Here is a 22500-nt window from a genome sequence, read left to right on the forward strand (position 1 = left end):
TAATCATGCGCTGAAGAGAGTACCTCAGAGAATGTGTAATAAGGGGAGATCTGTCTCTCAGTAACTTCCGGCTTCTGAACTGGTTGCAGTTCCACTCTGGCTCCACATGGGGGCGCTCACAGGACGAGTGCAGAATGAATGGAGGTCTATGGAGATTTACCCCTCAAAATCCACTTTTCTCAGGAGATAATTTTTTGTCTAGTAATTTGAATGTTGTATTCGAAAGGAGATGCAACGAAATTACTCATTGCTGTGTGATTTTTTTTTGTGTAAACAAATTTACACAGCAAGAAGAAAACAGCTGTCAATGAAAGAGGACAACTAAAAGAAAAGGTCTCGCTACTGTATATCAGTGCAAGTAAAAGTTGTGAAGTTATTTTATACAGCTGATAAAGGTATAGAGAGAATTGAACATTTAAGCTCACATGAAGTTATTTTAAAGCTTTATCTATTGATGCTAAAGCGTATTTATATTACCTTTATATATTTATCCATTTAAACTGCGTAATAATAATTGATGAACTAAAATTCTACATGTGTGATTGATAAAGGGTATAATAATTACATAAATAATATCTTAATCATACAAATTTATTATTCTAAATAAGGATCACTAAAAACCAGACGATTTTGTCTGTAAAAATAATTTGCTATGTAGTGACCTTTAATTTGGAGTAGAAACAGGTGGAGTGACTTTATCGCATCAGACATGTGACACTTTGCTCACAGCTGATTGGTCCAAGTTCAGTTTGCAACCTCTCACCTGGAGCATCACCTGACCCGGACCAGGTTAGCCGTGTAGCGTCAGTTACTATGGCGATGAACAGGGGCGTTTCTAGGTTTTAAAAACATCAGAGACCTTTTTAAGAAATCAAAATTCATAACGTACATTAGGGGTGTGCAATATTGACAAAAATATATATCTTGATATTTTCAGCGTTTTGTTGATCATGATTAGATGCTATTTTACTGATTGTGTTTGTGCTGGTGCCATGGCTGGTTTAGGCCTGTTGTTAGCTGACTCACGAAGATATTCATATTTGTCATACTCAGTGGTCAGTTCACAACAGGGACAGAAATTATTAATTAATGTGCAATATTTGCCACCTTAAATTGATTTTCAGGGGCATTTTCACCCATACATGGACATTCTTTCCGTTATATATGAGTCTCAATGCAACAGACAGCAAATCACTGTGTTAATACGCGAGTTGAGGGATTAATTCATTCAACCGATTCGTTCAACCGATTCGTTCAAACGGCTGATTCATTCTGTAAAGGAGCAAGTGATTCCTTCAAAACGCGGATTTCAGTCAATAAATCATCGGTGTCTGTTGCATTGAGACTCTGCTACGGTTTCATTTTCAAATCCTAGTCGGCGAAATAAAGGGAAAACAAACAATATTGACTGCACGGGAAAACGGCACTCACTGATGTGATATTTTTATATAAGAACATAATATGATTTAAATATAAGACAAAAACTAATTTGGGGACATAAGGTAAAAGTTACCTATAACTGCACACATACACGCAGTGAAAGCACGAGAGACAAACGCGATGTCAGCTCACAGTGTCTCGTACATCCTTAAAACAATGATTACAATATCATAATAGACAATACACATCACACACCCCTACGCACATAAAGAATGAACTTACATTTACCAACTTTATTCTTCTCTCCTCTCCCGCGTGCACGAGACAGACGTCATTCTGCCGCCAATGTGACGCGAATTCTCACGAGAACACGCAAATCCACAAAGATAGAATAATAATAAATAATACGTAGCCCTAAGCTAAATAGTTTTAATTTGGAAAACATTTAGATATGTCTAAGTCGAAGTGGCATCTAAAATGTAAGACCTTTCATAAGTAAAAATAAGACTTTATAAGACTTTTTATGGGCTTATATTTTAAAAAACTAATTTAAGACTATAAGGATCCGCGGGAATGCTGGTACAGACCCCAGGCGAACGGCTTCAACAGCACTGAGTCACAATAACAAGAGCAGAGTCTTTCTGTTCATACACTTCATTTATTCTGCAAGGCACACACACACACACACACACACACACACTAGTCCTGGTGCTCGTGGTCTTGTCCCGGGATGAGCCACCGGATGCTGTCTGTGCAGAGGATGACACACACACACACACACACACACACACACACACGCACACACACACACACACACACACACACTAGTCCTGGTGCTCGTGGTCTTGTCCCGGGATGAGCCACCGGATGCTGTCTGTGCAGAGGATGGCGTAGAGAGTGAAGCCGGATATGAAGAGCACAGAGAACACGAAGAGCCAGTCGATGCTCCTGACGGGAGCCGCAGGAAGAGGACCCACACGGTCGTCCTCCTCGACCGCCTGACCCGGGCTCGCGCCGAAACCTGGAGAACAGCCAATCACGTGACACGCTTCATACAGGCGGAGCAAGGATCGGGATCGCGGGAATTATAATGATTACAATTTCGATTCCAATAATAATAATAAAAAAAGAAATCTTAGATATTATTCGCATTTATTATTGCAAAACATAATTGTAGCTGAATATCTTGAACAAAAATATAAATCAGGCTAAAGAACACTTACACAAGGAACGTTTGCCTGTGGTTTAAAAACACCATAGAGAAACAACTAGCATAACTAATATAAACTTCAAGCATTAATAAAGACAAGTAAACAATAAAAAAAATGAGCAAATCGCTACAAATAGAAACAACTGAAAGAAAAGTTTTAAATAAAGCGTTTTAAGATTTTCAGGTACAGAAACTTTAATCAAATGTAAAATAACACTGCAGTTTATAAATAAAGTGTACATTACAAATATAGTTACAAAACTTCAGTGAAGAACGAGTGACTCTTCTCAGTCTTCTGTTGTGTGATTAGTGTTATTATAGAGACGGCAGGAATATCAGTGCTGTCACTTTAAGAGCTGCACGGATCCAGTATACTGATACACACACACACACACACAGAACACACACTCTCTCGTGCTTGAATGGGTTAAACTCATATTGAAATGCTCAAAGGAATTAAAAGTATCCGATCTCAAGCGATTTTCGATTCCCAACCCTAGCCGAGAGGGCATGTGAAGGATCATAACACACACACACACACACACACACACACACACACACACACCTGTCTGGTTGGCGATGAAGGACGTGAGCGTCTCCAGCGTCCGCTCCGTCTGGTTGAACCGGGCCATCGGTTTGGCACCCTGGAACAGGAGAATATTGGGCACCGCCACGGTCCCGAACCGCGTGGAGAGACTGTGGAGAGACACACTCACGGGTCACATGACTGGACACACTCACGGGTCACATGACTGGTGTGAGTGAGCGTCACCGAGACCTGCTGTGCTGGGAGGCGTCGAGCGCGAGGAAATGCATGCTGGGAAACACTCGAGGCAAGGCGTTGAAGTGCGGCGCGAGGCTGGCGGAGAACTGACACCACGGCGTGTAGAACAGCACCAGCGAACACTCGGAGCTGTTGGCATTCAGGAGCTCCATCAGGTCCTGTAGGAGGAACACACGTTACTGAGCTCATCGTGTGTGTGTGTGTGTGTGTGTGTGCGTCATTCAGTCAGGTTTACACTCCGCCCCTCTAAACATTAGAGCCACACCCACATATCAACATCCAATCAACATCCACTGCAATGAAACAAGCTCCGCCCATTTCTTCTTTATATATTGATCCCTTGCTTGCACTAGTGCTGGGCGGTATGACCAACATTTTTGATCACAGTATTTTTCAAGATCATGCCGGTTTCACGGTATATGACGTTTTGTTTTGTTTTTCAAGCCTGACCGGGTGTTTACCAGAGTAAAGAGAGGAGAGACTGCAGTGGATCCACTCTGGCATGACTCAGCCAATATTCCACACTAGTATTAATAAAGGTTTGCAAGAACCCACAAAATGATGCCGTTTACAAAACTAAATGAACATTATACTGATTATTGAAGGATCATGTGACACTGAAGACTCATGATACTATGATCACAGGAATACATTACACTTTACTATATGGGTCATTCCACCGAGTGGGTGACATTTGCTCGTTGTAAGTCTTCAAAATTAAACTTTATTTTTTATCTTTTTCAACATTGAATCTAATACTACACATTTAACTATTCAAAATGTGTATTGGTCAATCTCAGGCAACTTTATTTATTATTTTACAAGGTTTAAGCAGAAGATGGACGCATGTTTTCTCAGTCCTGTTACCGAAAAACCATGTGCCATTTAAAAAGCTTAAAAGCATGTCAATTAATTCCTTTGTTTTCCTCACAAGAAAGTGTTTATTTTAAAGAAATTGTTGGTTTTATGTTCCAAAAATTATATTTGTGACAATAAAATCACTATTAAGGCAAGGTGTATTTTAATAAAAAACACAAAGCCATTTTTTTCATTTTAAAGAAGACCGGAGCCTCAAGTTTTTATATTTTTTAAAATAATTTAATTTATTAAATATTTGTATAAATGATGGGCCAAACAAAACTGATAAAAACAGTGGTTTAATGTTATTTTTTTAGAAAAATGAAAAAAATAGTAACAGGACTGAAAGTTACAGGATTGAGTTATCAAACACATGGCATATGGCCACATACTACATGCTAACATCATGAGGACACCGGCCATTTCTAGTGCCTTACCAAAAGTTCATATTTTTAAATTAAACAAATAAAATCGAATTAAAAGTTTAGGTAACAGGACAGTATGTTGAGATTGACCTTCTCAGTCGTAGTTACAATTTCATCAAATATACAGAAATTAAAATGACGGGTCTTCCCATTGCCTTCAGAAGATCCAGATGATGCAACTTCCTGTTGATAATGTGTCCTGTGGAACATTCCCAGTTTATCAGAGGGGGGTGTAATAGGGTAACAGGACTCAGTCAAAACCCGGGGACACGACTAAATGCGTGTATTTTATCTAAAATATTAGATCAGATGTTTTTTTCTTTTTTCATTTTAAAGCAGATTGGATATAAAGTCACACAACAATGCAAAACAATTCAGATTTCTGAAGGATTTGAATCATATTTCATTGTAAAGTTTAGAGATGGAGAGTGAGGACATGCAGAAAATGCTAATTTTTAGTGTTCCATGTAGTTTTTATTAAAGTTTTTAATTATACATTTTAAATTTGTAGTTAGCTTAATGTGCAGGACATTTTGCTTAATAATAAAATGTATTTTAGAGTTAATTTTCATGCAATTTTATACATATAATGTCCTGGAGACAGAAATGTCACACTTTCGGTGGAATGGCTCATATATTCACATAGAAAACGGTTATTACAGTGTAGTAATATCTCCCTGTGTGTTTTGATGAGATGAATCAGCGGCCTGTGACGCGTTGAAGACCAGTGACGCGTGTGTGACGCTCCTGAGACGCGTTGAGCACCAGTGACGCGTGTGAGACGCTCCTGAGACGCGTTGAGCACCAGTGACGCGTGTGAGACGCTCCTGAGACGCGTTGAGCACCAGTGACGCGTGTGAGACGCTCCTGAGACGCGTTGAGCACCAGTGACGCGTGTGAGACGCTCCTGAGACGCGTTGAGCACCAGTGACGCGTGTGTGACGCTCCTGAGACGCGTTGAGCACCAGTGACGCGTGTGAGACGCTCCTGAGACGCGTTGAGCACCAGTGACGCGTGTGTGACGCTCCTGAGACGCGTTGAGCACCAGTGACGCGTGTGTGACGCTCCTGAGACGCGTTGAGCACCAGTGACGCGTGTGAGACGCTCCTGAGACGCGTTGAGCACCTGAGAGGCGTGTGTGACGCTCCTGAGACGCGTTGAGCACCAGTGACGCGTGTGTGACGCTCCTGAGACGCGTTGAGCACCAGTGACGCGTGTGAGACGCTCCTGAGACGCGCTGAGCACCAGTGACGCGTGTGAGACGCTCCTGAGACGCGTTGAGCACCTGAGAGGCGTGTGAGACGCTCCTGAGACGCGTTGAGCACCAGTGACGCGTGTGTGACGCTCCTGAGACGCGTTGAGCACCAGTGACGCGTGTGAGACGCGTTGAGCACCAGTGACGCGTGTGAGACGCTCCTGAGACGCGTTGAGCACCAGTGACGCGTGTGAGACGCTCCTGAGACGCGTTGAGCACCAGTGACGCGTGTGTGACGCTCCTGAGACGCGTTGAGCACCAGTGACGCGTGTGTGACGCTCCTGAGACGCGTTGAGCACCAGTGACGCGTGTGTGACGCTCCTGAGACGCGTTGAGCACCAGTGACGCGTGTGAGACGCTCCTGAGACGCGTTGAGCACCAGTGACGCGTGTGTGACGCTCCTGAGACGCGTTGAGCACCAGTGACGCGTGTGTGACGCTCCTGAGACGCGTTGAGCACCACTGAGGCGTGTGAGACGCTCCTGAGACGCGTTGAGCACCTGAGAGGCGTGTGTGACGCTCCTGAGACGCGTTGAGCACCAGTGACGCGTGTGTGACGCTCCTGAGACGCGTTGAGCACCAGTGACGCGTGTGTGACGCTCCTGAGACGCGTTGAGCACCAGTGACGCGTGTGTGACGCTCCTGAGACGCGTTGAGCACCAGTGACGCGTGTGAGACGCTCCTGAGACGCGTTGAGCACCAGTGACGCGTGTGAGACGCTCCTGAGACGCGTTGAGCACCAATGACGCGTGTGAGACGCTCCTGAGACGCGTTGAGCACCAGTGACGCGTGTGAGACGCTCCTGAGACGCGTTGAGCACCAGTGACGCGTGTGTGACGCTCCTGAGACGCGTTGAGCACCAATGACGCGTGTGAGACGCTCCTGAGACGCGTTGAGCACCAGTGACGCGTGTGAGACGCTCCTGAGACGCGTTGAGCACCAGTGACGCGTGTGTGACGCTCCTGAGACGCGTTGAGCACCAGTGACGCGTGTGTGACGCTCCTGAGACGCGTTGAGCACCAGCGACGCGTGCGTGACGCTCCTGAGACGCGTTGAGCACCAGTGACGCGTGTGTGACGCTCCTGAGACGCGTTGAGCACCAGTGACGCGTGTGTGACGCACCTGAGACGCGTTGAGCACCAGTGACGCGTGTGTGACGCTCCTGAGACGCGTTGAGCACCAATGACGCGTGTGAGACGCTCCTGAGACGCGTTGAGCACCAGTGACGCGTGTGAGACGCTCCTGAGACGCGTTGAGCACCAGTGACGCTCCTGAGACGCGTTGAGCACCAGTGACGCGTGTGTGACGCTCCTGAGACGCGTTGAGCACCAGTGACGCGTGTGTGACGCTCCTGAGACGCGTTGAGCACCAGTGACGCGTGTGTGACGCTCCTGAGACGCGTTGAGCACCAGTGACGCGTGTGAGACGCTCCTGAGACGCGTTGAGCACCAGTGACGCGTGTGTGACGCTCCTGAGACGCGTTGAGCACCAGTGACGCGTGTGAGACGCTCCTGAGACGCGTTGAGCACCAGTGACGCGTGTGTGACGCTCCTGTGACGCGTTGAGCACCAGTGACGCGTGTGAGACGCTCCTGAGACGCGTTGAGCACCAGTGACGCGCGTGAGACGCTCCTGAGACGCGTTGAGCACCAGTGACGCGTGTGTGACGATCCTGAGACGCGTTGAGCACCAGTGACACGCGTGTGTGACGCTCCTGAGACGCGTTGAGCACCTGAGAGGCGTGTGAGACGCTCCTGAGACGCGTTGAGCACCTGAGAGGCGTGTGAGACGCTCCTGAGACACGTTGAGCACCAGTGACGCGTGTGTGACGCTCCTGAGACGCGTTGAGCACCTCAGAGGCGTGTGAGACGCTCCTGAGACGCGTTGAGCACCAGTGACGCGTGTGAGACGCTCCTGAGACGCGTTGAGCACCTGAGAGGCGTGTGTGAGACTATGGAACGCGATCGGAGCCAATAGTCTTTAAACGAAACGCATGAAATTTGACCGCGTCAACACGCACTGTTTGTTCGCGTTAACGCGGCAATTTTTTACGTGTTTCTTTTGAACGCGTAGACACGCTCATTCTGGTTGTGTTAAGGCGTCAGTTGTTGTCGCGTACTTTAGTGCTTGTAAAGACGCACAGTTTTACCATGTTAAGACGTCCAATTTGAACGTGTTTCTTAACGCGCAGATTCTGTACGTATTGAAGTGTAATATTTTAAAAAAACAGACTTACCTTTATATGTACCTAAATATTAATCCTTTAGTTTTTTGTGGCATTGCTTTACTGACTACTGTGCTAGAGTAAAGTAATGTTAGAATGTATAGATTAAGTAAGTCAAGTGCCAATTATCCATATTATTCAATTATTATAATGTATATGGGTTATTATTTGTTTTTATTATTATTATTATTATTATTTGTTTTTTTTAAGTTATAATTTCCAAAAGTATTATAGGCTAACTTACACAGCACATATTTATAACTAGCACACACACACACACACACACACACACACACACACACACACACACACACACACACACACACACACACACACACACACACACACACACACACACAAATTTATTCACTTTCACATAGCCTAATAATGTTTTGTACTTTGGTGTTTAGTTGGTTGTATAGTTTGTTTCTGCTGTTCTGTCTGTGTTGTTTCCAGGAACATCATCTTGGCTGCTGCAGGATGATGAGTGCTATCATAAAATTACTTAATCAGTGTTCAAAAAGGATAACGTTTAAAAGTTTGGGGTCTAATAGACCCCAGACTTTTAAAGAGTGATTGCATAAGGAAATATAGTTTTTTTTATATGGAAAACTATATGTATTTTTTTTAATTTACTTCTCAACTATACATTTATGCTGTGTTTTTGTGGAAATTTTGAAGTTGTTTACCTATTTACTGCACAATTACTTAACTAGGCCATAAATTGGCTCATGGAAATTTATTTTTTAAAGAAAAAAACACTTAAATGACGATCTTAATTAAATCTAAATTGTTTTTGGACATTGCTCTATGTGTTAGGGATAGACTACTGACATCTGCTGGTTTGTGGAAAAACTTTAGAAATTATAATTAAAGTGAGAAAGTGCAATGACCACATATAGCCAATAGAGGTCCATAGGACCATATAGGACTTTTTCACTTCATTTTTCTTGATGCTTCAACTTCTCCTCACAACTTTATGATATGTATTTTGTGAATATATATATTTAAAAATTCTAAAATACATAAAAAGTCTATTTTTGTCAAAGTTAGAATTTGTTGTCGTCTGATATATTTTGAATTATCTGCTTTTGCTAATTATTATACATACATTTGTAGAAAGATTACAAGTCACATTTTCCCTCTCTTTCACTCTCTCTCACATCAAATTGTGTGTGTGTGTGTGTGTGTGTGTGTGTGTGTGTGTGTGTGTGTGTGTGTGTGTGTGTGTGTGTGTGTGTGTGTGTGTGTGTGTGAACATGCTTATTCCAATTTGCATTTGTGAAATTTTTTCAGATTTATGCCAGTTTAGTTGATTTTTTGCCAATTTCTATATAATGCTCTTGACTGCAACAGAGTGTTTTTGTGTGTGTATGAGATAGAAAGTTCGTTCCACTTTGTCTTTGTGCTCTAGGACCAGACCTTGATTTAAATTGAATTTTTTTTTAGATTTATGCCAGTTTTGTTTATTTTATTTGCCAATTTCTGTAAACATGCTCTCTGTTGCAGTCACATACATTTTTGTGTGTGTGTGTGTGTGTGTGTGTGTGTGTGTGTGTGTGTGTGTGTGTGTGTGTGTGTGTGTGTGTGTGTGTGTGTGTGTGTGTGTGTGTGTGTGTGTGTGTGAGAGAGAGAGATGGAAAGTTCGTTCAACTTTTTATTTATGCTTATATGTAGAAATTTTCAGATTTATAATGGATTTACTTTTATTTTTTTGACAATTCATTTTCAATGTGGAGTCATTTTGACCCCAAATACATTAAACAGTAAAAAAAATTGTACACACCTTTAGAACAACCAAATCAAGCCCAGTTTTTTTGTGCATGATAGATTATTTAGGAAAAGCCACAGAGTTTCATGCCCCTGAGATGAAGGTAACACTTTTAAAAAATGAAGGAAAAGTCCAGTGGGGTCCGCTGGTACCCCAAACACCGATTAAGAGTTAAAATGCATTTTGATATTCATTATACTTTTATTATTAATTTGTTATTCACCCATAAACTTGTCTTTAGGAAACCATAAGTTATAGTGGCAAGAATAACTTTGTTAAACCTTTAGGGGCAGTTTCCCAGACAGGGTTTATATTAAGACAGACTAGGCCTTAATCTACTGAATCATGTTTTAAAAACACAGATTAAGTACAGATTACTAACAAACAGACTTCCACATTTCTTTTCTTTTTATTCCAAAGCTGATGTGTGCATAATTTTTTTTGCTTGCATTAAAATAATTGTCTCTTGTTTTTGTTTTTTTATTGCAGTCTGTTTTGTTGCTTCCATTCATGCTTCTCAGTTCCATGCAATTTTAAGATTTTCTTGGTTCATTCCATACTCTGTCAGTTTGTTCTACAGTTTTTTCAAATTTCTAAGACACTAAAAGTGGATTTTGAGGCTCACTCGGTGAAACCATTCACTCATGTACCCAATCCTAGAGCAAGTCTGCAAAAATACAAGGACATTATATGCTTTGCACTCAGTTTGCATTTAAAAAACAAACTTTTTGCAAAACTCTAAACGAGAAATCAGTGAGCTGGTGTGTGGTGTGTGTTCTGGCACAATATGGCTGCCATCGCATCACCCAGGTAGATGCTGCACATTGGAGTCACTTTGGTGACTTTGGGTGTTCCTGTGCACCCAGGAACCCTGCATCTTCCCTTCTTGTAACACATTATTTGCCATTGTGAGGTATTGTCCAATACATCCTGAAGAGTACCCCTTATCGCACAACGTTTCCCTGAGGCAACAAAAACAAAAACTAATTTTGTGAACATGTAAAATAAATAAAAACTTCATAAAACCTGCCAAATGGCTTCTCTACACCTTCATACACACACAAATATTTTTTATATACAGTTCGTTTAAATTTAAATACGATTACTAAAGCAAATAATCTTGCTTTCTTCTCACACTATATGCTCCTGTGTGACCATGTGTCAGAAAAGGACGTCCCACCTTCAAATGCTGCTTGATAGTGATATTGTACTTTTTCAAACATTCTTATTGGTTGCAATCAGTTAAATAAAAATTAACTGAACATACTGTAGGGATTAAGAAAACTTCCCGTTGCCTGAGGGCGATGCTGTGCTGTAGAGGGTTCATATTTAACCTTTAAACATTTCCTGTTTTCCCCCCAGAACTCTTATATCAATGTATTATGTTTAAAATATAGATATCATTATATTAATATACTGCTTACGTTTGTACCTGATCGCGTTTCATACTGAGAAAGAACGTAGAACAACTTAAAAGGGCATGACAAATCATGACATAAGGCTGACATCACACAACGTACCAATGCATTATCCCTCATGAACAATTATAACGTCTGATGTTTGCATACGTGTACCATTACGACATCCTTCATGAATAAACATGACTTCTGATGTTTGTATACGTATATACCAATCAGAGACATACGTACCATCGGGTCACATATGCAAATATAGTCTCAAATACAGCAATTTTATTGGCTACTGTGCTTTTTGACACGTTAACGCGAACAAACAGTGCGTGTTGACGCGGTCAAATTTCACGCGTTTCGTTTAAAGACTATTGGCCCCGATCGCGTTCCATATGAGACGCACCTGAGACGCGTTGAGCACCTGTGATGCGTGTGAGACACACCTGAGACGCGTGTGTGAGACGCACCTGTGACGCGTGTGTGAGACGCACCTGAGAGGCGTGTGTGAGACGCACCTGTGACGCGTTGAGCACCTGTGATGCGTGTGAGACGCACCTGAGACGCGTTGAGCACCTGTGATGCGTGTGAGACACACCTGAGACGCGTGTGTGAGACGCACCTGTGACGCGTGTGTGAGACGCACCTGAGAGGCGTGTGTGAGACGCACCTGAGACGCGTTGAGCACCTGTGATGCGTGTGAGACGCACCTGAGACGCGTTGAGCACCTGTGATGCGTGTGTGAGACGCACCTGTGACGCGTGTGTGAGACGCACCTGTGACGCGTGTGAGACGCACCTGTGACGCGTGTGTGAGACGCACCTGAGACGCGTGTGTGAGACGCACCTGAGAGGCGTGTGTGAGACGCACCTGTGACGCGTGTGTGAGACGCACCTGTGACGCGTGTGTGAGACGCACCTGTGACGCGTGTGTGAGACGCACCTGTGACGCGTGTGTGAGACGCACCTGAGACGCGTGTGTGAGACGCACCTGTGATGCGTGTGTGAGACGCACCTGTGACGCGTGTGTGAGACGCACCTGTGACGCGTGTGTGAGACGCACCTGAGACGCGTTGAGCACCTGTGATGCGTGTGTGAGACGCACCTGAGAGGCGTTGAGCACCTGTGATGCGTGTGTGAGACGCACCTGAGAGGCGTTGAGCACCTGTGATGCGTGTGTGAGACGCACCTGTGACGCGTGTGTGAGACGCACCTGTGACGCGTGTGTGAGACGCACCTGTGACGCGTGTGTGAGACGCACCTGAGAGGCGTTGAGCACCTGTGATGCGTGTGTGAGACGCACCTGAGACGCGTGTGTGAGACGCACCTGTGACGCGTGTGTGAGACGCACCTGTGACGCGTGTGTGAGACGCACCTGTGACACTTGTGTGAGACGCACCTGTGACGCGTGTGTGAGACGCACATGAGACGCGTGTGTGAGACGCACCTGAGAGGCGTGTGTGAGACGCACCTGTGACGCGTGTGTGAGACGCACCTGTGACGCGTGTGTGAGACGCACCTGTGACGCGTGTGTGAGACGCACCTGTGACGCGTGTGTGAGACGCACCTGTGACGCGTGTGTGAGACGCACCTGTGACGCGTGTGTGAGACGCACATGAGACGCGTGTGTGAGACGCACCTGAGAGGCGTGTGTGAGACGCACCTGTGACGCGTGTGTGAGACGCACCTGTGACGCGTGTGTGAGACGCACCTGTGACGCGTGTGTGAGACGCACCTGTGACGCGTGTGTGAGACGCACCTGTGACGCGTGTGTGAGACGCACCTGAGAGGCGTGTGTGAGACGCACCTGAGACGCGTTGAGCACCTGTGACGCGTGTGTGAGACGCACCTGAGAGGCGTGTGTGAGACGCACCTGAGACGCGTTGAGCACCAGTGACGCGTGTGTGAGACGCACCTGAGAGGCGTGTGTGAGACGCACCTGAGACGCGTTGAGCACCTGTGACGCATGTGTGAGACGCACCTGAGACGCGTTGAGCACCTGTGACGCGTGTGTGAGACGCACCTGAGAGGCGTGTGTGAGACGCACCTGAGACGCGTTGAGCACCTGACGGTACTGATCCACTTTTGCGACACGACTGAAGCGCGGTGTCGCACGCCTCTCCACATCTGTAAGTTGATGGGCGTTCCTCAAGTTTACCGCTATGGGCGTGGTTTTGACCCAGCGGCCAGTCTAGAACAAAGGCCCCTCGAAAGACTACTTCTATTGGATAGACGCGTCGCGTTTGACGGATTCATTTGCATAAAGATGGGAATCGGCCAGCTTTTTGAGGCGCAGCATTTTTCCAAATGAAGCGCCGCCTTCCCGGGATGCTTTGCGGGCACGTTAAAGTCACGTGACGTCACCCATAGGAATAAAGTGGAGTGCAGCGCGACTGAAGTGTCGCACGGACAAGTGGATCAGTACCGTCACACGCACCTGAGACGCGTGTGTGAGACGCACCTGAGAGGCGTGTGTGAGACGCACCTGAGACGCGTTGAGCACCTGAGACGCGTGTGTGAGACGCACCTGAGACGCGTTGAGCACCTGACGGTACTGATCCACTTTTGCGACACGACTGAAGCGCGGTGTCGCACGCCACTCCACATCTGTAAGTTGATGGGCGTTCCTCAAGTTTACCGCTATGGGCATGGTTTTGACCCAGCGGCCAGTCTAGAACAAAGGCCCCTCCAGAGACTACTTCTATTGGATAGACGAGTCGCGTTTGACGGATTCATTTGCATAAAGATGGGAATCGGCCAGCTTTTTGAGGCGCAGCATTTTTACAAATGAAGCGCCGCCTTCCCGGGATGCTTTGCGGGCACGTTAAAGTCACGTGACGTCACCCATAGGAATAAAGTGGAGTGCAGCGCGACTGAAGTGTCGCACGGACAAGTGGATCAGTACCGTGAGAGGCGTGTGTCAGACGCACCTGAGACGCGTTGAGCACCTGCACCGCGAAGCGCTGGATCCCGCTGGTGTTCCTCAGGTCGCAGGTCACCTTATAGGTCTTGGCGGCCTCGGTGAAGTTCTGGTTCTGGTTGTGTGTTTCTCCGGAGTCTCGGGCCTCCTCCGGCTGGTCCTCCTCCGCACACGGCTCTCCCAGCACTGAGTCCTGCAGGTCTCTGGGGATCAGCTGCTGTATCCCAGCGGGAGACTGGGCCGTTCCCATCACGGCGTCCGCCATCTCTGCCGTGTTAAAGCGCCTCTGAGGCGGCTCGGGGTCCTCCGCCACATCTGCGGGAGAACACACCTCAATAACGCATTACCTCACCTCACACGGGCTAGCCTGACCGCAGCGCATCAGACACGCGTTATAAGCGGTATTAGTGTGTTCATACCTGCGCAGGAGAGCCGCACGAGCCCGAGGATGAAGAGCAGCGCGAACCCCATCTCGAGTCCAGCGCGCGACTGACGCTAATGTTGATGTTGTGTTTCTATGAACTCGAAGGGAAAGATTCGACTTCCGGTTCACGACACTTCTACTCGCTTTTTAATAAAGCTTTATTATTGTGGCAGTAGCCTATTACAGGAAATATTCGTGATAGTGAACCAATACGTCAATCACAAGCAAATGCTGTTAATTGATTTTTTTTTATATATATATACAATAAACAAGCAGTTTATTACTAAAGCCGCACTCAGGAAGATTTTGTGTTATTGTAGAAACTATATACAAAACGTAGAATTGTTTAATTCTCTTAATTCCTTCCTGACGTGTAAAAGAAAAGCCGCACCAGTTGTTGAAATGTATCTGTAAATTAATATTATTAACCGGTAAACATAAAGAACTGTGATTGGTTTATCCTCAGAAGCGCGGGGGAAAGTAACAGGAAACACCTGACCGCTTAAAAAGTAGCGGCTGCAGAACGACAATATTTTACTGTAATAATCACTGACGTGAACATATACAGAGGAGCAGTATTATTAGACACATGTTAGAGACCACTAATCTAATACCTGCTTATTTTTGTACTATGTCATATTAATCTACCCAAAATATTGGCCAATGCAAAACAATATCTTATCAGTGAATGTCGGTTTGTAGCCTACAGTATTTATCTTATGCGTTATTAGTCTATTTTATAATTTGCTTATATTTTTCTTTACATTTGCAATGTTTTTGCATATTTTTCACTAGGCTACTTCAATAAAATAAAATTCCATTATTGTACTTGTATCGAAATAAAAATCAAGATTGCCTCGATTGTAGTTACATTTTAATAAAACATACACAAACATTCGTATTCTAACTGTATCACAAAGTATGGAAAATTAAAGAAAAATTAAGAAAAGCCCACATCACTGATTGTGTGAATGTAACAAATATTAAACACAAAACCTCTTCTCTTCACTGCTACTATAGTCACTGCTCATCTGAGTCATGTGATACTGAACCAATAAGAACATGTTTACATCACACAGCATTCCCACACACCAATATATATGAACCATCCGGAATCATAAACACAATTCAAAAGTAACTATTACAAGACGTGTAATGATTGACATATGAGATTAAAGAGTGCATGTTTCATGTGTTTCATCTAGAATCAGAATCATGCTGTTGAAGGTCTTTGGTGGAGTGCTGGAATGATGAAAATATTGCACTCTTCATTATCATCTAACTGTGTAACTCAAGCTTATGAAAGAAGCTTACTAACAACCCAACATGACATGCAGTGACATTCAGCGTGCCCACAGCGCGCCGGAGATGAGCTGTTGGGGGCCCGGCGGAGCGTCCCCTGACGGCACGAGCGCCGCGGGCGGAGGAGTCTTCTGGTGTCGGGCGGGGAAGCTGCCGAGCAGGAACTGGGGAGCCTGTAACAGCATTTTTGGTGTTCTAGACCAAAGAAAAAACACAATCAGAAGCTTAGCATACAAAGGTTTTCATAACGAAACTTACAAAAACACACTAAAGTCGCTGATAAACTCACAGCGAATTTCTCTTTCGTTCTTCGTATGGGGGTAAAAATGAGTTCAATATGCGTGATCAGTGATTATACTGTTAGTGAACATCCTGACGCCGGGGTTTTGATGAATATGTAAATATGTGCCACTGCGCTGTCCTTTCAATAACAAAAACACAACAAAAATGAGAAAACATCAGTTCAGAAAGCATCTGATCATAGTGATGTGGAAATGTTTGTCACATTTATTAATACAGCACTTTTGTAGATCACTTACAGTAGATTGCTTGAAAGCAGCAGCTTTACAGTATTAAACATGAAAACTGTGTCAGCGTCTCTTTTCTGCTATAAAGCGTCTCTCAGTGTGTTCATGTTTTTACTCGCGTCTGACCTCGACTGACTGAACAGAAGAAATTAACCGGAGAAGTTTTACTAGCCGTTTCAAACTGTAAAGGAACACCAAATGAAGTTTGTTTTGGCATTCTTTGATTTCGCTTTAAAGGAGAACTCCAGGCAATTTTTAAGTTAAACTTAATCGTTATATCTTACTGTCTATATATATATTTAAAAAAACAAACCGGATTGGTGCTTGCAACACGGAGCTGTTACAGCGAATGCCCAGAGCTCCCAATCAGCTAAAACGGCGGTTATGGGGGCATAGACATGACGAGTGTCTTTGTGCCTCTTAACAGACACAAAATACAATTAAAATGTCTGTCCAACATGAACAGGGCCCTTACATGTGAACAAGATGCGTTAAGCAACAACCATTGTTTAAATTCACCTAAATAGTGTTTTAGACGACTAGCTGCAATCTTGCGCTGAAGTCCCGTGGGAACTCCGTTGTAGCCAAAGGTAAATAGAAAGGTAGAAAAAAATGGTTTGGGTATGTGCCTTTCCGAATTATGGTAACAGAATGCGAAAATAAAATAACTTATTTTCATCGTCTTCCTTTCCATGACCTCGAGATTCTGCAGTTGTGGCTAGTTGTACTTCAAATTGATGTGCAAACTCCCCTACAAGTACTACGCGCTAAAGATTACCGCATTTGCAGCGAACACTTTGACAAGGATGACTACACAGACACAACACAGCGGGGCCGGTTGAAGAAAAAAGCCATTAAGTGGACGAAGATGGGTGCAACCACTGTGGAGGCAATGTAAACTTTATTTATCCTTCCATTTGGGCACACACGGCTTGAGGAGAGATATTTACCTTTTTCCGGCTACAACGGAGTTCCCACGGGACTTCAGCGCGAGATTACAGCTAGCCGTCTTAAACACTATTTAGGTAAATTTAAACAATGGCTAAGTTGCTAAAGGCATCTTGTTCACATGTAAGGGCCCTGTTCATGTTGGACAGACATTTTAATTGTATTTTGTGTCTGTTATGAGGCACATGGACTGCACTTGCAGACACAATGACAGAAATGCATTAGCAAACATTTAATTAGCATTAAAGGGTTAATTCAAAGAAATTAACATTGTCATAATTTGCACTCCCTCGTGTTGTTTTAAACTTCTTTCAATGTCACAGCTGTTTGGCAGAAAGTTCACGCTTCTCTTTTCCTGATCAAGCTCACGTTCATCACTGCTTATCGTTGCTCAATCCAGTCATTCCAACAGAAATCTGTGCGATCGAGAGTTGCACGCGAGGATGATAAAGTTCCCCACGCAGATATCGCTCATGTTGAAATTGGTCGTGTGAATTCGCCACGCTGACCAATAGAAAGGTGCTTTATTCCTTGGTGTCTAAGACCCAACATCTAGCTACTGGAGTGCCTCAGAGCTCAGTGCTGGGACCGCTTCTCTTCTCCATCTACATATCATCACTAGTGTCTGTCATTCAGAAACATGTTTTTTTCCATCACTGTTATCATCTAGCTACTGGAGTGCCTCAGGGCTCAGTGCTGGGACCGCTTCTCTTCATCATCTACATGTCATCACTAGTGTCTGTCATTCAGAAACATGTTTTTTTCCATCACTGTTATCATCTAGCTACTGGAGTGCCTCAGGTCTCAGTGCTGGGACCGCTTCTCTTCATCATCTACATGTCATCGGTAGTATCTGTCATTCAGAAACATGTTTTTTTCCATCACTGTTATCATCTAGCTACTGGAGTGCCTCAGGGCTCAGTCCTGGGACCGATTCTCTTCATCATCTACATGTCATTACTAGGATCTTTCATTCAGAAAAATGTTTACCCATCACTGTTATCATCTAGCTACTGGAGTGCCTCAGGGCTTGAGATAGTTTTCTCACTTGAATCGAGTCTAGGCTTGGAACCGGAAACAGTATTCCTTACATCACAACTTAACCAGCGGATCGCACTGTGACACTCAAAACTCACACCACAGACTCTTGCGATCTGAATACTGCTATGGTACTCTCTTTAGGCTTATTACTTATTACATTTTGCCTTAAACAGAAGGCAGAACCGATTAATGTTTGTGTGTGGGATGAGGATGCATTACAGTAAAGAAGGAAAGGTTGACTTTACTCTTTAGCCGCTTCCTCCTTCAGCGTAGCGTCGGGTCTGTGCATGATGCTGTAGGGGAACGCCGCTCCACTGCAGGAACCGTAGCTTAGCTTACCCAGCCGAGACGGGCTCTTGATGCTGCCGGGCGGCCGTCCGGGACTCACCTTATAGCCCGCGGCCTTGGTGGTGCCCAGGGGCCGGCCCGGACTGGTCTTAAACCCGGCGGCTTTAGTGGTGCCCAGTGGTCTGCCCGTGCTGGTTCTGTAACCGGCGGATTTGGTGGTTCCCGCCGGCCGGCCACGTTTCCCAGACCTCCCGGACGCTCCCTTCTTTTTAGAGTCCCCGCTTCTGTGGTTCCCCTGTGGTCCAGCGGGCCCCTGTGGCAGACGTGGCTCCTCGCGGCACGAGGGGGACTTGAGGACCGGCGGCGGCGGCAGGTACGCAAAGCACATCTGCCGAGAGCGCTGAGGGGGGGAAGACTGGTAAAACTTGGTGGGGCACAAATCAAAGTGGCTCGGCGAGAGCCTCCCATCCTCCGCTAAACACGAGGGCCGTCCGTCGACGCAGTATTCGCTGCTGCTGGACACCTGACGCATCATCTTCTGTTGACAGACGGGACATATGTGTGTGACAGAGGCTTTGAGTCTTATTCTGTGTGGCTAAAAAGACTCCATGAAACAGGAAGCTAGGGGGCGTATCGAAGGAGTGGGACGGACCCTCTCATTTGATTAGACACAACTTTACCTAGTGCGAGATGAGTCGTCAATGTTTCTCAAGGCCCATTCACACCAAGATCTTTAACGTTAACGGATGATATCTTTCTGTTTATTCTCAGATTTGTCGTCTATCGCTTTAAAGGTGACATATTAAAGTCTATCGCTTTAAAGGTGACATAGCTTAGCTTACCCCTTTTCATAAGATGTAATATAAATCTATTGCATCCCCAGAATGTGTCAGTGAGATTTCAGATCAAAATACCAGATCATTTATTATAGCTTGTCAAATTTGCCTCTTTTTGTGTGAGCAAAAATGCCTAGTTTTTGTGCGTGTCCCTTTAAATGCAAATGAGCTGCAGCTCCGCCTCCGTTCAGGAGAGGGCGGAGTCTTTACACAAGCTTTAGAAAATCCAGCAATAACAAAACAGGCCAATCTCACTCATCCAGAATCCCAGAATAACCAGTAGCGAGTGCAGCCTTACGGAGAGACTACTTTGTCAGAAGGAGAGTGAAATCTGATTGGATCATTTTTTTACATACTTGCAGAGAAAGGCTCACCAGAACAGAGTTACTGGGTTTCACTTTTCATGTTTTCTGGGTTGGTAGAAGCACCGGATTATAGCACTTAAACAGAAAAAGTCAGATTTTCATGATGTATCCCCTTTAAATGCTCAAGCTCTTTAAAGCAGGATGGATTCTGATTGGCTGTCAATGATTTTATCGTTTATCAGCTGGAAGGAAAATGATTTTGAATGAAATTCTGTGCCATTATCGTTATAGTTGTGGTGTGGATGATTATGAAAACGTAATAGGAATTTTTATCGTTATCATTCTTGGTGTGAACAGACCTTTATAATCTATTTTCCTAGAAGGTAGGCTACATTTGATAACATGTCTGTTTTTTTTTCTCATTGATATAAATGCATACAAATCCGATTAAAGTAAATGTTTAAATGATCAAAGCTAACAGACATTGACTCTCATGTTGATTTCATGGGGTCTTCAAGTTTTTGCTTTAAACTCTTTACAACAACAGAACTCGAAACATCTTCATGTGTGTGTGCATTAATGCATAGCTCTATAGTTAATAAAGACAGATCATGCATCAGTCAGGGCTATATTAGCATGCATAGCTTTAAATATGACATATTACATTATACATGCACACAGCTGTCATCTGCACACATGACAAAGCCTCTATTGTTGTACTCTATATTACTAATAACAGTGACAAAGTCAAAGATACATTTGATTTGATGAAATACACATTCCAGTTCATGCAAACTTACAGAAACATCATTTGTTTGTAAAGAGATGATGAATTACTGTACCTCGCTTTAATGTCGACAGCGGAACGGAAAGGGTTAAATGTGACATTTCTGTCCCATTTTGGGCAAAATTGGGTGAATTTTGACTGATTATGATAGAAACCCAGCGAATAAAATCAAAGAGATTTACGTTCACCTTGGAGTTCAGAAAACGTGTGAAAGCTTCCTTCCTAATTTTAAGAGGTGCTTTAGAAACGAGCGTCAGCCATTGATATTAAATATTAAGAAATCAAAAGGGGAACGCGCATGCGCGCTGAGTGCTGCGCGCAGAGGATGGAGCTGCATTGAGTTTAATTTTTCTTGTCGATGGAGATAAATAATGCTGAATCTGTTTTAAACTCTTCGCGGTGTGTTTTCACTTCAGCGCTTATAAGTGTGTGTCATTATCCAGATGCTCACACAGGAACGAGAGACATGTGGCAGCCGGTACTTTCCTCAACGCTGAGCAGGATCGACCAATCACAGTCGCTAGGGGTTAACCAATCACAGTCGCTCATGACTTACTGGACCTAGCGTGTTACGAGCATTGACTAGACTAGAGCATTCGTTTTGATTGACAGGTGTCAATCCTTGAACCACCAATCAAACAGTGCACATCATTGAGTTAATAATGTTGAGTCAGAATAAGTTCCTCTCGCAGCATCTCTTCTCTGATGATGTGGGCGGAGCTATAACCTGTCACTCACATGAAATCAGCCAATAGCAAACCACAACTATCCTCATAAATACCGTGACACATGAATCTGCTAACTTAGAAGTATCATGATAAACCCATCTATCATTACGCTCTGATAATTATTTTCTAGTATGGTAATAATACTTCTTTTGAAGATTATACTAGATACAGTTTTACAAGCTATTTCTCTGAAACGGTTCATTTTTATGGTTTTCTTACTTTCGACTAACTCTCAATTTTTGCGAGCGAATGCCAGTATTGGGAGATGCATGAGGCCGACCATAGAATCGTGATCCATAAACTTATCTAAAACATAACTCTCTTTATTGCAGCGAATGACAAATGGAAAGTAAAAACCTGAACAAACTGAAATGGAACAAGGAAATACACAAGAAAAAAAACACTTTATTTCCAAATTAAGTTCACAATTACATGGGATTTGTAAAATATATAACGAGAGTGATGCAAACAATGGGTAAAAACTTCCGGAGATCCAGAGCTGGTGTTTGATCAGCTGACAAAACAAAAGCATTGTGGGATAGCGGCGCCGAGCCGCTCTACAGAACCTTGTAGCGGCCCTTGCTGGTCGGCTGGTAGGAGTTTTGCTGAAACACAAACACACAGTCAGTGAACGTGAACACACACACACACACACACACACTCTCAGTTATTATGATGACTGTACATGAGCAGATCTGGTGCGTGTTCATTCACATCAGCTGACAGGAAACAGATCTGTCATTCAGACAGGAAACGCATCACAGATGTTATGATGTATACGGTCTTTAACGAGTGTGTACTGAGATTTAACTCTTGTGCTTACGGACATTTGTGTCTTTTTGGTTTTGTTTTTGTGATAATTTTGTCTGTTTTAATGTCAACTGCATGAATATTGGCACAGGAGTGTATTTTTACTATTTCATTTAATCTTTCATCTTTTAATAAATCTATTTTACACTAGTAACACTAAATTATTCCTCTCAGGACCTTAAAGACAAAAGACGTCCCCACTGACACTGATATTTATAATCGCAGGACATTCACTATAAATGATGCAAAGCTGCAAAATTAAAATCTGTATTAT

At 44.1% G+C, this 22500-nt stretch overlaps 3 protein-coding genes across 5 annotated transcripts in view; all 3 read right to left on the reverse strand.

Annotated features, from left to right (window-relative positions):
• Positions 1–2018: 2018 nt before the first annotated feature.
• txndc15 (thioredoxin domain containing 15) lies at positions 2019–14787 on the reverse strand. Its single transcript, XM_077225003.1, has 5 exons — positions 14650–14787; positions 14241–14545; positions 3369–3532; positions 3156–3286; positions 2019–2401 (listed from the first exon to the last, which is right to left on the reverse strand). The coding sequence occupies exons 1-5, from the start codon at positions 14699–14701 to the stop codon at positions 2205–2207; spliced, it is 849 nt and encodes a 282-aa protein (XP_077081118.1). The 5' UTR covers positions 14702–14787; the 3' UTR covers positions 2019–2204.
• Positions 14788–15515: 728 nt separating this feature from the next.
• cunh5orf24 (chromosome unknown C5orf24 homolog) lies at positions 15516–21117 on the reverse strand. Of its 2 annotated transcripts, none has more exons than XM_077225041.1 (3): positions 20877–21117; positions 18718–19298; positions 15516–16151 (listed from the first exon to the last, which is right to left on the reverse strand). In XM_077225041.1, exons 2-3 carry the CDS (start codon positions 19293–19295, stop codon positions 15998–16000), a joined length of 732 nt encoding a protein of 243 aa, XP_077081156.1. In that variant the 5' UTR covers positions 19296–19298; positions 20877–21117; the 3' UTR covers positions 15516–15997. The 2 variants fall into 2 exon arrangements, with proteins under 2 accessions (XP_077081156.1, XP_077081147.1); XM_077225032.1 differs by having other exon boundaries at positions 20744–21115.
• Positions 21118–21801: 684 nt separating this feature from the next.
• Positions 21802–22500, reverse strand: part of ddx46 (DEAD (Asp-Glu-Ala-Asp) box polypeptide 46) — an 80209-nt gene continuing 79510 nt past the window's right edge. For both annotated transcript variants that reach the window (XM_077224801.1, XM_077224792.1), the window contains exon 23: positions 21802–22021. In XM_077224801.1, the coding sequence (XP_077080916.1) occupies positions 21974–22021 (48 nt within the window). In that variant the 3' untranslated portion in view covers positions 21802–21973. The remainder of the gene's footprint in view (positions 22022–22500) is intronic.

This window comes from Siphateles boraxobius, unplaced genomic scaffold (assembly GCF_051911475.1).
Source record: "Siphateles boraxobius isolate OS27281-9 unplaced genomic scaffold, OSU_SipBor_1 125, whole genome shotgun sequence".
Lineage (NCBI taxonomy): Eukaryota > Metazoa > Chordata > Actinopteri > Cypriniformes > Leuciscidae > Siphateles > Siphateles boraxobius.

What these genes read in the sequence shown, in the direction of transcription:
- txndc15 (XM_077225003.1), bottom strand. Translation starts at nt 14,701, where the DNA reads ATGGGGTTCGCGCTGCTCTTCATCCTCGGGCTCGTGCGGCTCTCCTGC. An exon ending in AGGTGCTCAACGCGTCTCAG is followed by an intron (nt 3,533 to 14,240) that starts GTGCGTCTGACA and finishes TTCCTCCTACAG; the next exon opens with GACCTGATGGAGCTCCTGAA. An exon ending in CTTCATCGCCAACCAGACAG is followed by an intron (nt 2,402 to 3,155) that starts GTGTGTGTGTGT and finishes GCTGTTCTCCAG; the next exon opens with GTTTCGGCGCGAGCCCGGGT.
- cunh5orf24 (XM_077225041.1), bottom strand. Translation starts at nt 19,295, where the DNA reads ATGATGCGTCAGGTGTCCAGCAGCAGCGAATACTGCGTCGACGGACGG. An exon ending in AAGGAGGAAGCGGCTAAAGA is followed by an intron (nt 16,152 to 18,717) that starts GTAAAGTCAACC and finishes TCTTTGGTCTAG; the next exon opens with AACACCAAAAATGCTGTTAC.